The sequence below is a fragment of the Ahaetulla prasina genome, chromosome 2, assembly GCF_028640845.1.
Source record: "Ahaetulla prasina isolate Xishuangbanna chromosome 2, ASM2864084v1, whole genome shotgun sequence".
NCBI classification, from domain to species: domain Eukaryota; kingdom Metazoa; phylum Chordata; class Lepidosauria; order Squamata; family Colubridae; genus Ahaetulla; species Ahaetulla prasina.
In genome coordinates, this window is record NC_080540.1 from 266,198,927 (window position 1) to 266,213,995 (window position 15,069).

Here is a 15,069-nt window from a genome sequence, read left to right on the forward strand (position 1 = left end):
TATACCATATATGAAAGACACCAAACCAGAATTTAACTCTTATTAAAAGGAAATACATAAAACTAATGTACAAAAGTTGATCCAAGTCCAGTTTCTTGAATACATATGGAATCTACTCATAACTTTTATGACTATTTTGGAAGCTGTAAAGGCAAACTAGAGGAGTAAATGTGCAGTCTTATATTGAATAGATTTAACAATAAATATCATCACAGACTTTAAAATTATCCTCTTCTATAGCTAATTGTTCTAATAGATTGTGTGAGGTTGAGTACTGAAGAAAAGATAATTCCTGTCTTCCACATTTGAAGAAAAACATACAATATATTTATGGCCATATAACGTATTTTTCAGAGGCAAATATTGTGATTGTCACACAACTATCATTCATATTACCATAAATAAATGATCTGATTTATTAGGTTTTATTTTCCCTTTAAGCAGAAAAACATTTGAAACCAACGCTTGCTCTTCCTAATGAACTAGTTGAGTTTTGACAGCTGTCAGGATAGAAAGAACATCCAATAAATTATATCTGTATGGCTTACTTCATTTATTTATGTACGCTTCACAGCTGCAGCATTCATACACAAACATTCATTACTTTATAAAAAGATTAAAAATGGTTATATATATTTTATATACAAAATTATTTACTTTTTTAAATTTTATTTTACAAAAAAGTAGGTCTATATATCTCCATCTTAAAATGCAGAGAGCTGTAAAATAGACCCATGATTAGTGTTGGAAAAGTTGATATTTTTAAAAAATGGCTGTGGTTGAAAATTAAAGTATTAGCCTTTATTACTATTATTATTATTATTGTTATTAATCCTACAGGCTCTCCTTGTCAACTTTTTAAAAGAGTCCTCAAGTCCTTTGTGATCAGTGCCAAGGCTGGAAAGGACAAAAGTCAAGTTTCATATTGGAGTCACTTCTTCCAAGTTGCTCTTATTTTCATATTCCTTGTGAAAGCTTTTCATTCCATAAATTCTACAGCTCTTCATTAGAAAATAGCTGTTTCTTGACCAAGAAACTACTTTCACAGTTCATCTTCAGCTTGTAATAGCTGCGACTCCTATGTTTACAAAATGATTGCTGATAACAGTTTAGAATTATTTCCAGCCTAGTAAAGTATCTCCAAGACAAGCAACATAAATGATTAAAGATCTCTGAAGCCAAATGGTCATAAATAAGCCTGAACTTAGTTTGACATCTTATTGTATATACAGGTTTTGTTTTTTTTAAAATACAACACACTTAAACACTATTAAATCATCTTATTTACATTATCATTGGTGCTAAAATGGAAGAGTTTAATTACTACAGGTACTGGGGTAAAGAATCAAATAATCCCTCACCAATGACATATAGAAATTAACATACTAGATAGGCTGGAAATTGTTCCCTTTTCAATATTTTCATTTGTAGCCATCATTGATATGTGTTGTAAGTATTCAGGTCCATATGTATTCCAAAATGCTGGGTAATCCTTTATTTTTTTAAGGCACCATAAGTTAGGGCATTCTGGCATGGCAAATGTCCCACTTTTTTACCAGAGTGGGTTCAACGCCTTGAATCTTGCCATGTCCTGATCCAACGATGAAAATGTTTTGATGAATTAAATGAGTTTACCTTTCCTGGTGAAGAATTTTTATAGTAATATTTTTTAGAATAAGTCCTTTGGAATGAAGATGCTGAAAATAAAAGAAAAAAGAAGGAAAGCTTTACAACTGTGATAACAGAAATATAAGCAGGATGAATGAATGCAATGTGTAATATATACAGTATAATCAGATTCAGACATTGGCTAGTGTGCTATAGTCTCTTCCATAGTCATCATTTTTCCTATCCTTCTGGTAAGCATCAAATCATTCCGTTGCCCTATTCATCCAATTTTTTCAATTCATAGAACAAAGAGATTGTATAAAGTAAATTCAGTGGTCAGATAGCTATGTAGAGTAATGACTGAAGATACTTTATGGGAAAGAAAAGTTGTTTTTCTTTCATCTTGTAGAAGTTTTCACCAGGATGGCAAATGTCTGATTTAAGCATAAGCAATCATATTTTCCTCCACATAATCTACTCACGATTCATGCAGGTAATTTTAGGTAAATCCCATCGGCCATTTCCTTGGCATCTGATTATTGGAACATGTCGCTGGATGAAGCCATCTTTACAATGATATCTGACCAAAGAGTTAATTTCATAACGGGGCTTCATCTTTCCAAAGGTATTTGCATTTTCTACCACTGGTGGCTGGCCACAAGCAACTGAAAGTATAAATTAAAATTTTTATAAACTGTAATTTTTTTATGTCTCAGTCAATCTCAACCTTCACTACAAGACCATCTACTCATCCATCCATGGATTTTCAGACCACAGATTCTAATGAGCCTAATCACACACACACACACACACAAATCTATAAAACTTAAACCAGTCAAAATAGAAAATAGAAAACATGGGAAAATATATTATCAGGTTTAAGAGCATTCTTTTGAACAATTCCTGTATATGTTATTTGAAAAAGTTTTTGCACATTTTCCAGTAGAAAACTTCAAGTTTATAAAAAGCTGCATTTTGTATATTATATTGCATCATATTACCTACTTGGATATAGCCCTTTCTTGTGCTATAAAAATGGTTGTTTGCCACATTATACAAATGACTAATCAGTCATACAACTCTATACTCCACTATGGATGAAGGTTCCACTATTAGCCCAATGATACCATAAATTCAGGAATAAAACAACATTTTACTTAATTGTGGTAATATATCACTAAGTGGCCAGAATATATGAATACTGTAATGATTCCAAGTTTTGTTAGGGAGCCTAAAATCGTTTGCTCAATATGTATCACATATCCTTATATCAAACTTCACACATCATTTCAATTCATATTCCTTCAAGTTTTAAAAATGTTAAGAGTCTTTGATATTTCTTTATGCTGTAAGCACACTAAATAATTTGGTATCATCAGCAAACCCAGCTATCACTTTGTCAGCTTTAAATGATTTGAATGCTTTGTCAGCATTCATTGATCAGAGTTGAATTCCTCTTATATAACTCAACTGCAAACATGGACCACTCACTTTCTGTTTTCTGTTCTTTAAGCAACAAGAGTCATAAGATATCCCCATGATTACTATAGCACAGATTGGTAAATAACTTTGTTTAAAATCTTTTAAAATTTCAATGTTCACAAAAACTTACATGTTCACATGCTTACTCAACTCTAAGAATTTGAAAAGACTTAGTTTTATAGTACCCAGGCTGATTCTTTAGATCTTCTAAAGATCTTTTTATCTTTAAACATGCTTTTCACTAATTTAATTAGAATGAAAATTTACCTAGCTATAAGTTTCTTTGTTCCTTCTTAGCTACATTCTAATCTTCTGGTACAGAAACCAACTACATTCCGTTCTTTAAGACAAGCAAGTAACTTCATATTTATATTATTTAAGAGCTCCTAAGTGTATAATTTCTTATATCCATTTTTTTCACTGCCCTAGCTTGACTTGTAATGAGTTGCCCACTTTTCAAAGAACCAAATCTCGCACAAGTTCAACAAAGTTTTAAAAGCAACAGTACAGTGTTTATTGGATAGGTCTAAATTTGACTTATTTACCCGTTCCTTTCTTGCATGTGTAAGTGAGGTGATAATTGCATGGTACATCATTCCATTGCCCATTTTCATGCCAAATGATAACAACACAATCTTCTCCAGAAGAAAAGAAACTATCTGGTTGTTTTGGTCTCCAGTTTTCATATTGCTGCAGAAAACAAAACACAAATAATCAGAATGTGAAACCTGCCAAAGTTGTATCTGAATAAATTAAACTGAGCACAAGATGACAAATTGCAAATGTCATCAGAAAAGAAAATCAGAATAGAATATTTTGGTCCACTACAGATATAAAGTTTACCATTTAAAAATGCTCCTAATAGGAGAAGGTTGAAAATCACTTTTACCGCAGCAGGAGAATACAAACCTTTCTATTCCTATGAAATCAAAATTGTGGTAGCATCATCCAACCAAACACTGACGATACTGCAAAGAACATGCAAAGAAATTCAGCAGGTTCTGGAGAACTGGTAGCAGAAATTTTGAGTAGTTCAGAGAACCTGCAAATACCACCTCTGGCTAGCCACAGAGTGGGGTGGAAATGGAGATTTTGCAATATCCTTCCCCCAGGAGTGGGGTGGGAATGGAGTTTTTGCAGGATCCTTCCCCTGCCATACCACGCCCACCAAGCTACACCCACAGAACTGGTAGCAAAAGAATTTGAATTCCACCACAGATTATTCCCATTTGCTATGAATCCATATGATGATACTTTTCCTAAAATTGGTAGTAGCTATCCACCTATTTTAAAAAGTTCTTTAAAAATACACATATTATATCTTTAAATTAAGGAAGTTAATTCAAATCAGTACTTTTTAGATTTTATTTATTAGATTTCTAATTTTTAAGTGTTTTACTTTTTTGCCTTTATCTTTTCAGGTCTTTTCTATAAAATAATACTACAGTTACTGTGAAGTATATTTAGATGCTTTGAAGGTTCTTATCAAGACAAATCTGCTATGGATGTCTAAAACAGTGTTATCTTTTTTATAATATTAAATTATTGAATCCAGTCCTACCCTATTCTGACCACAAAAAAAGAGATTGCCTTTCAAAAGTAATCCCTTTGTAATCCAGGTTGGGTGTGTATTTCCTGAAAACGTTCTTAACTTACTCTAAAGGTTATCAAGCATCTTTCTTAATGACACAGTCAGAACCGCAGTCCAGATAGTCCTCGACTTACAACCACAACAGAGCCTAAAATTTCTGTTGCTAAGCAAGACATTTGTTAACAAAATTTTGTCCCATTTACAATTTGCTACACTTGTTAAGTGAAGTTAAATTAGTAACCTGGTTGTTAAGTGAATCTGACTTTGCCATTGACTTTGCTTGTCAGAAGATCGCAACAGACAATTTTACCCCAGGACTTTGCAACTGTCATAAATATGAGTCAGTTGCCAAGCACCTGAATTTTGCTCACGTGACCATGTGGTTGCTACAAGGTTCATAAGTGTGAAAAATCGTCATTTGTCACTTTTTTCAGTCCTGTTGTAACTTTGAATGGTCACTAAATGAACTGTTCAAGGACTATCTGGATATTATTTTTGCCTTGGGTTCTTCTTTTAAGAAAAATGATAAGGAAAGGGAATAAAGAAAAAGAATACTTCAAGAAATCTACCTCACTGTTCTTTAGGATGTTATTTCTTTTTCGTTACTACTAGAAATTAATGGAGATAAAAAATAAATTTCACGGAAATAATCATGTCTATAAATGCTACGCACTTAGCAACCAATTCATCCCATAAATGGGTAAAAGACAGGGATTTCAAGTGCTTTTTTTTTTCTTTTTCATTTCAGCCCTTGGAGTTGTTCCATGTGCGCACTTGTAAAAGTTCAAATTGTTTTGTTTTAATCTTTATAAAATAATCCAAACACGGCATTTTAAGTACCCTTTTAATAACATTAATGAACTAAATGTGTTGTTTACTTACTGGAACCGTTAAATATCTATCTATCTATCTATCTATCTATCTATCTATCTATCTATCTATCTATCTATCTATCTATCTATCTATCTATCTAACATATTTTTACCTTTTTTCAAACACTAAATTTACTTATCAATTGCAACGTTTTAGATATTTAAGTAAGTTTATTGCAGCATTCTAATTTGGGACACATTAAGCCTCTTGCCAGTGCCAGGGAATAAACATGTTTTTGTTGTAAAAAGATGAAGTGGTTTTCTCCAACACTTGATCAAACCACAGCACACCTGGGCTTTGAAGTTGCAGCTGTCAATTGATTTGGAAAGGCTGGTTTACAGTTGTATCTGTTTCCCACTTAACGGTTCTTTTGAGTACATAGCATTTAATGACACATTATTTCACATTGTCAATTGTTCAAGATTTAGTTCTAGTTTTTTTAAAAAAATGAAAAGTACTTATCTAATTTTCAGATTCATTGTTTGACTTGCACTCTCTATATTTAGAGCCTCAACCTCAGGTTTGGTTCAAGAGAGCCAAATAATTGTCTCCTGCAGAATATTTTAGATCAACTGAGTTGGAAAGGACTTTGGAGGTCTTTTACTTCTGCTGTGCTTGAGCAGGAGACCCTATACCAGGGGTTTCCAAACTTGGCAACTTTAAGACTTGTGGACTTCAACTTACAGAATTCCTCAGCCAGAAGTCCACAAGTCTTAAAATTATCAAGTTTGGACACCCCTGCCCTATACTATTCCAGACAAATAATTGCCCTTTTTTTTTTTTTTTGGAAAACTTCCAATGACGAAGCACCCACAACTTCTGGAAACAAGTCCTTCCACTGATTAATTGTTCTCACTGTTAGAAATCTCTCCTTAATTCTATTTGGATCTTTCTTTGATAATCATCCATCCAAGATCATTGTTTGATAATTTTCCAAGGTTGTTTTTTTTTAAAGAGCCATAAAAACTATATCAGATAAATGTCTTGCCAACATTATGTCTGTAAGAGTGGTCAGTCTTCTGCTGTGTAGGAATTTTGATCTCAAGTAGAGCTTTGAATAATTATAAGAGCGGACTGTCACAAATCTTGGCATTTTGTGCCAGCAAGTAGGGGCATTTGCATCGTTTTTCATTTTCTTTCTGCTTTTCTAATATAATATCAATAACAACTTAGTGGCATGAGTAATTATATGTATTCATATAATACAGTTACTTCACAAGCTACCCTCACTTCCTACAGGCATCCAAGTTCAATTCACAGTGCTGATTATCACATATACAGTAAGGAAAATATCAACTTGGGTTTGGCTAGAGTAGATGAGAGGTCCAATTGCTCTTGTATATTGTTTTATCTAGGGTTCCCCGACTGCCAATTCCATATTTTCAGAATGCAGCATTTTGTAGTTTACTACAAATAGGAACGATATCAGCAGATGTCGGTGCACAAATTGCTTTCATTGTGAAGCTATATTGACTGTATTTATGAAGTGGGGTTGGTACAAAAGCCATACTGTAGCATTTAAGTTCTAGGCAAGTCTTGGGAATTTTACAGAACAACAGGCATAATAAAACTGGCAAATTTTGTTCAAACCAAAAAGAAAAAAAGGCTCATACTGGACACCATCACTGTGCATATTTGCTTTGGCATTATAATTCTCACACTGCTTTTACCAATGCCACACTCACTTAATACAGATTTTTTAACTGCTTTCTTAACTCTTCATACAAACCAATTTTTTATTACCTTATTTGGGCATATTAGCTTCAGGAACATTTATTTCAGCTTTAATTAGAGCATGGTGTAACACAAATTCATTCAACATTTTAACATATGAGCCAAGTCTTTGTGAGACTACTAGATTTTGTTTTCTTTTTCTAAGTAAAAAATGAAAACCAAATTTGGTGGCAGATGCCCATTTGTTGAGGAAACTGAGCATATCAGGTGGGAAGATTGTAAGCAATAGTAACAATCCATATACAGCTCATGTGGGAACGCAACCTTTAAATTCTCCCACTGTCTGAGAAATAGATCACACAAATTAATGTGAAGAAAGACGAATGGCCTTCTTTCATGACAAGATATCACCACTTAAACTCCAGAGCTGTAATCTTGCCCCACGACAAATCTGGATTTGAATAAAGAAAGAAAAAAAATACAAGTACAATATAAAGCTTATGGAGTAGTCCTCAGTGTTAAAAGACAGCTTGCATTTAACCAGGGTTGTTCCAAGCAACGTAAGAAACAAAAATCCTATATTCATAACTCTGTTCTTTCTGCTCTTAAGTCTTTCTGAAGTCATAGATATTATGACAAGAGTTGGCAAAGTAGAAACTGATAAAGAGTTTCCAGGAACTGTTCAAAACAAAGTAACAATGAATGCCCCACAATCTGTTAAATAATTACTTCATTCAAATGGTCAGAATATGTATAGATACAATAGTGCTCAAAATTGTGGAAACAAAAGAGTATTTTTGAGGTTTCATGGCTAATAATACCACTTTTTTTTAGGTGTTTCAAAATAATCATATTCCACTGCTGGAATGGCTTGGGAATAGCCCAGACCTTAACCCAACTGAAAATCTATGGAGCCGACTGTTATTCGGAAGGGACCCAGCAATAAAACCCAGTTAATAGAAGCAATCATTCAATCTTGGTTTCACATTATAACATTATAACTAAAAGACTTGGTTCACTCCATGGGAAGATGTTGCAAGGCCGTAATTTATGCTAAAGGTTACCCAGCTAAGTATTAATTGATGTGATAATTTTTGTATATCTCATTTTTTCTACATGTTTCACTTTTCTTCTTTATACTGTTACTGCTGTTCTAATAGCAAATCCTTCATAAAAGTTATTGCATTAACATTCTTAATTAAATGTTCTTTCCCTTGATATATAATTTTATGGTATTACTCAAAAAAAAGTGATGTTATTAGGTAGTTTTAGAAAACACACTTTTCCCAAAAGGTTTCCACAATTTTGGCCACTACTGTATGTGGAAGCTGAAATCAGCTACATTTGGATTCAGCGCTTCTGAACCCTGGCATACTGATTCCTATCACTGATCTTTTTCTTTTCTCACTGCATGGTAACAGTCCCAATTAAATGATAAAAGGCCAGGGAAGACTAGAGGCTGGAGAAGGGATGGGCATTCTTTCAGAAGAGAGTGTAAATTATTTCCTTTTCATGTTTCAAATACAAGGAAATATTCCCCACAAAAAACAAATAATAAATGGAAATTGGAAGTGTTTAGGGTTAATTATATTTTCCCAGATTACTCCTTTTCAGCGGTGTGTATGTTTCTTTCCCCATTTCATCAACCCCAAATGATAAATTATGCTGAGAAACCTTGACTAGTTTAAGATACTTGATAAATTATATGCTTTAGTAGAGTTAATTATATGACTGCATTCCTATTTTTATTCATTTGCATTCAGTTAACACACATTTCATGCCAAAAGAGGTAAGCCTGCCTTCTTAACAGCTTAGTTAGTTGATAATTAATAAGTAATCCTCATACTTCTTCAAACTTTGAATATTGCTCAAATCACAATTGGTATCTAAACAATTATCTGCTGCGTAAATTAAAACTAAGCAATTGTTAAATAGTTTATTTGTAACAAGTTTAAAACATGGCATTGAAGCCTTAATTATATGGTGCCACTAACTAGTGTTTCCTTTTCCATAATCCTCTCTATATCCTGAAAAACATTCTTCCATTGTAACAGAAAATTGTCTGGAGCTGGTTAGCTAAACAGCGTATTTCCTAGGCTAATCAATGTGCTCTATAATTTAGTAACAATTTCTTTCCATGACCATATTCCATCTATTAGACAAGTGACCTGCTGGGATTATCACAAACAAATTCAACCTAAGACCTTTCTTAAGTTTGTTCTCTTGTTGAAAGAATTCATTTGCAGGTATACTTTTAAAAATGAATAGGTGTTTCAATATCAAACTGCAAAGGTTACAGTGGTGCTTGAATCCTCAGCAGCTGAATTTGCTAATAAAACTGCAAAATTCAATACATCCAGTGGGTGGGCTGCTGCCGGTTCGGGAGAATCAGATGGCCCTGCCCACCCGCCCACCCCTATCTTGTCCTATATTTCCTTCTTTCTGACTCAGCTGATTTGCACGGCACAGCTGATTTCCACGCATCTGCTGTTCTACTTACCAGGGCTGGCTTAGAAGGTAAGCAGCTGAGCTTCAGATTGCTGTATTTTGAATGCTGCATGCAAGTGCGTTAGGTGCGCGCACGCAAAGTACGCATGCGCACGCAAAGTATGCATGCGCACACAAAGTGCGCATTCACAGAACCGTTTGTTAAACAGGTTGCAGCCCACCACTGAATACATCCTGCTGTATTGCTGCATGATGCATGAAGTCATGATATTCCTTTTTTTTTTAAGTAATCGCTTTCAAAATTCTTCAAGTTCAGGAATTTTGCAATATAAACACTGAAAGGGTTCTAGTTACATGTTCTATTAACTCAATATCAGATCCAGAAAAGTGTTTTATCTTTATTCCACTTTTAAATTTCCCATAATTCCCTGGATTTAGCTTCATATACCTGCCGTGATCAAGAAAATCACTAGAGGCACCTGAAATGGACATTTACAAAAATTGCCTGAATATCTTGGAGAACAAGTTTCTCTGAACCTAAATTTCTACTACCATACATATTCTTCTCTTTCCACACTACAGTATTCCTTGCAGCACCCTATAGCAATGATGGCGAACCTATGGCATGTGTGCCACAGGTGGCATGTGGAGCCATATCAATGGGCATGTGAGTGTTGCCCTAGCTCAACTCCAGCATGCATGTGTGCACTGGCCAGCTGATTTTCAATCCTTCTGAGCCCACCAGAAGTCGAAAAACTAGCTGTTTCTGACCTCTGGAGGGTCTCCAGGGGAAGAGGCTGTTTTCGCCCTCCAGAGGCTTTCTAGGAGCCTGGGGAGAGCAAAAAACAGGCCTTCCAGTCACACCGTAAGCTGGGAAATGGGCCATTTCCAGCCTCTAGGGGGGTCTGGGGTTTGGGGAGGGCTAAAAACAGGCCTACCAGGCCCACCATGCCATCACGTGCCAAAAGTGGGGGGAGTGAGGGAAGTCATACACGCATGCGCAGGGCACATTGAATTATGGGTGTGGGCACACACACGGGCAACTCCCCCACCCATGCTTTTGGCACCCAACGGCAAAAAGGTTAGCCATTATTGCCCTATAGCATGGGTGTCATTGAAGCATCCTCAATTTCTTTTCTGATATTTATTTATTTATTTATTTATTTATTTATTTATTATTCGAATTTATATACCGCCCTATCTCCCAAAGGACTCAGGGCGGTTCACAGGCATATAAAACATCAATATCAATATACAAATTAAAATAATCCTTAAAAACTTATTCTAGCTCAATTATTAAAAATAAAAATATAAATATCAAATATAAATATTAAAATCAATTTAAAACCCCTCTAAATTTAAAAATCTAAGCCAGTCCTGCACAGATGAATAAATGTGTCTTGAGCTCGCGACGGAAGGTTCGAAGGTCAGGAAGTTGACGGAGTCCTGGGGAGTTCGTTCCAGAGGGTGGGAGCCCCACAGAAGGCCCTTCCTGGGCGCCGCCAAACGACACTGCCTAGCTGACGGCACCCTGAGGAGTCCCTCTCTGTGAGAGCGCACGGGTCGGTGAGAGGTATCTGGTCGCAGTAGGCGGTCCCGTAGATAACCCGGCCCTATGCCATGGGCGCTTTAAAGGTGGTCACCAAAACCTTGAAGCGCACCGGAAGGCCACAGGTAGCCAGTGCAGCCTGCGCAGGATGGGTGTTATCACGGGAGCCACGAGGGCTCCCTCTATCACCAGCGCAGCCGCATTCTGAACTAACTGCAGCCTCCGGATGCCCTTCAAGGAAGCCCCATGTAGAGGCGTTGCAGTAATCCAGGCGAGGCGTCACAAGGGCGTGAGTGACCGTGCAAAGGCCTCCCGGTCCAGAAAGGCGCAACTGGCGCACCAGGCGAACCTGGTAGAACGCTCTCCTGGAGCGGCCGTCAAATGATCTTCTAGAGACAGCCGTTCATCCAGGAGGACGCTTGTTGCGCACCCTCTCCATCGGGGCCAATGACTCGCCACCGATGGTCAGCCGGATTTAGCTGACTGTACCGGGATGCCGGCATCCACAGCCACTCTGTCTTGGAGGATTGAGCTTGAGCCTGTTTCTCCCCATCCAGACCCGTCGGCCTCCAGGCACCGGGACAGCACTTGATAACCGTTGGGGTGGTCCGGTGTGGAAAAGTACAGCTGGGTGTCATCCGCACAGCTGGTACCTCACACCGAACCCACTGATGATCTCACCCAGCGGCTTCATGTAGATGTTGAACAGAAGGCGAGAGGATCGATCCCTGCGGCACCCACAAGTGAGGGGCCTCGGGGACGACCTCTGCCCCCCTGTCAACACCGACTGCGACCGGTCGGAGAGATAGGAGGAGAACCACCGATAAACGGTGCCTCCCACTCCCAATCCCTCCAACCGGCGCAGCAGGATACCATGGTCGATGGTATCGAAAGCCGCTGAGAGGTCTAATAGGACCAGGGCAGAGGAACAACCCCTATCCCTGGCCCTCCAGAGATCATCCTGCTTGACCAAAGCCGTCTCCGTGCTGTAACCGGGCGGAAACCGGACTGAACGGGTCTAGATAGACAGTTTCATCCAGGTGTAAGGAAACTGATATGCCACCATACTCTCAACAACCTTCGCCGCGAAGGTTGAGACCGGACGATAATTACCTAAAACAGCGGGTCAGGAAGGCTTCTTGAGGAGGGCCTCACCACCGCCTCTTTCAAGGCGGCCGGAAAGACACCTCCACCAAAGAAGCGCCAGAATCGCCTGGAGCCAGCCTCGGGTCACCTCCTGCGTGGCCAGCACCAACCAGGAGGGCACGGGTCCAGTAAACATGTGGTGGCATTCAGCCTCCCCAACAACCTGTCCATGTCCTCGGGAGCAACAGGGTCAAACTCATCCCATAAAATGTCACCAAGACCACCCTCAGCCGTCTCACCCATATCACCGCAATCTTGGTCCAAACCATCCCGAAGCTGAACGATTTTATCGTATAGATAACCGTTAAACTCCTCAGCACGTCCCTGCAACGGGTCATCCCGCTCCCCCTGGTGTAGGAGGGAGCGGGTCACCCGAAACAGGGCGGCTGGGCGGTTATCTGCCGATGCAATGAGGGAGGAGGCGTAGCTACGCCTCGCTTCCCTCAATGCCACTAGGTAAGTCCTAGTATAGGACTTCACTAGTGTCCGATCAGCTTCCGAACGGCTAGACCTCCAGGAACTCTCTAGGCGTCTTCTCCGGCGCTTCATCCCTCTCAGCTCCTCGGAGAACCAAGGAGCCGGTTGGGACCTGCGCCGGGTCAGAGGCCGCAAAGGCACGACACGGTCTAAGGCCCCCGCCGCGGCCCGTTCCCAGGCCGCAACAAGTTCCTCAACCGAGCCGTGAGCCAGACCCTCAGGAAATGGCCCAAGCTCCGTCCGGAACCCATCCGGGTCCATCAGGCGCCTGGGACGGAACCAACGTATCGGCTCCGTCTCCCTGCGGTGGTGAATGGCGGTCAGAAAGTCCAGGCGAAGAAGAGAGTGATCTGACCATGACAAAGGTTCAATGACTATTTCCTTTAAGTCCAGATCTCTCAACCACTGACCAGAGACAAAAATCAGGTCCAGAGTGCCACCCCCAATGTGAGTAGGGCCATCAACTACTTGGGTCAGGTCCAAGGCCGTCATGGAAGCCATGAACTCCCGAGCTGCCGTCGATGACGAGCCGGAAGATGGCAAGTTAAAGTCCCCCATGACTAAAAGTCTGGGGTCTCAACTGCCACCCAGCCAGCACCTCCAGGAGCTCGGGCAGGCGGCTGTCACGCAGCAAGGAGCCAGGTCGTGACCAGCAAGCCCATCTGACACCTATGACCCCACCTCACAAGAGGATTCACACCCGGCAATCTGAGGTACAGTGGTCTCCTCGGCTCTAGACTCTCTTTAATAACAACCGCCACCCCCCCACCCCTACCCTGGGCCCTCGGCTGATGGAATGCACGGAAACCGGTGGGCACATCTCGACCAGGGGCACGCCCCCTTCAGTGCCCAACCAGGTCTCCGTAACGCCTATAATATCCGCGGCACCCCCCTGAATCTGATCATATTAGGGGCCTTGGCCACGGACCGTGCGTTGCATAACATCAGACGAAGGCCCAGGCTCTGAGGGTCTTGACCATCCGGGGAACGGGAGAAGGGAGGGACGGAGGAGGGAGGAAGGAAGGTCTTAAAAATAATTTCACATTGCCTTTTCCCCTGACATACTGGAGCCCCATGCTACAAACATGTGAAATGTGTCTACATTGAAGAGGAAGCCAAATGAGCAGAGGTCTCTGGACAGCTTTAAGGTGGAACTCGCCTCTTTAGATGAAACCAAATGTGTTGTTTTAAATACCTCTCTATTTTGAAGACCAAACTTTCTGTTCAATTTTCAAAATCCCTTTATTACAGGATTCCAAGGATCTCTGGCCCAGCGGGGTTTTTGTGTGCAATCTGTCCACAATTCTCTCAAGCTCGTTTATTTGTTTTATTTAATTCTCATGGGCAACTTTCTTCTACAGCAAGTTTAGAGGATTTTCTCAACTCCTCCTTTATGTTCTAAAAGAAACCCAGGCACTGATTTGCAGGAAGGGAGCAGGAAGGGAGGGACGGAGGGAGGGAGGGAGGGAAGGTCTTAAAAAATAATTTCACATTGCCTTTTCCCCCTGACATACTGGAGCCCCATGCTACAAACATGTGAAATGTGTCTACATTGAAGAGGAAGCCAAATGAGCAGAGGTCTCTGGACAACTTTAAGGTGGAACTCGCCTCTTTAGATGAAACCAAATGTGTTGTTTTAAATACCTCTCTATTTTGAAGACCAAACTTTCTGTTCAATTTTCAAAATCCCTTTATTACAGGATTCCAAGGATCTCTGGCACAGCGGGGTTTTTGTGTGCAATCTGTCCACAATTCTCTCAAGCTCGTTTATTTGTTTTATTTAATTCTCATGGGCAACTTTCTTCTACAGCAAGTTTAGAGGATTTTCTCAACTCCTCCTTTATGTTCTAAAAGAAACCCAGGCACTGATTTGCAGGAAGGGAGCAGGAAGGGAGGGACGGAGGGAGGAAGGAAGGAAGGAAGGTCTTAAAAAATAATTTCACATTGCCTTTTCCCCCTGACATACTGGAGCCCCATGCTACAAACATGTGAAATGTGTCTACATTGAAGAGGAAGCCAAATGAGCAGAGGTCTCTGGACAGCTTTAAGGTGGAACTCGCCTCTTTAGATGAAACCAAATGTGTTGTTTTAAATACCTCTCTATTTTGAAGACCAAACTTTCTGTTCAATTTTCAAAATCCCTTTATTACAGGATTCACTTAACAACAGTGGCAAGAAAAGTCGATATTGGGACAAATCTCACTTAACAACAGTGGCAAGA

At 39.6% G+C, this 15,069-nt stretch overlaps 1 protein-coding gene across 6 annotated transcripts in view; it reads right to left on the bottom strand.

Moving 5' to 3' along the window:
- Positions 1-529: 529 nt before the first annotated feature.
- VCAN (versican) overlaps positions 530-15,069 on the bottom strand; it is a 111,105-nt gene continuing 96,565 nt past the window's right edge. For all 6 annotated transcript variants that reach the window (XM_058169628.1, XM_058169631.1, XM_058169630.1 and 3 more), the window contains 3 exons: positions 3,636-3,780; positions 2,091-2,273; positions 530-1,697 (listed from right to left, as the gene is read on the bottom strand). In XM_058169628.1, the coding sequence (XP_058025611.1) occupies positions 1,567-1,697; positions 2,091-2,273; positions 3,636-3,780 (459 nt within the window). In that variant the 3' untranslated portion in view covers positions 530-1,566. The remainder of the gene's footprint in view (positions 1,698-2,090; positions 2,274-3,635; positions 3,781-15,069) is intronic.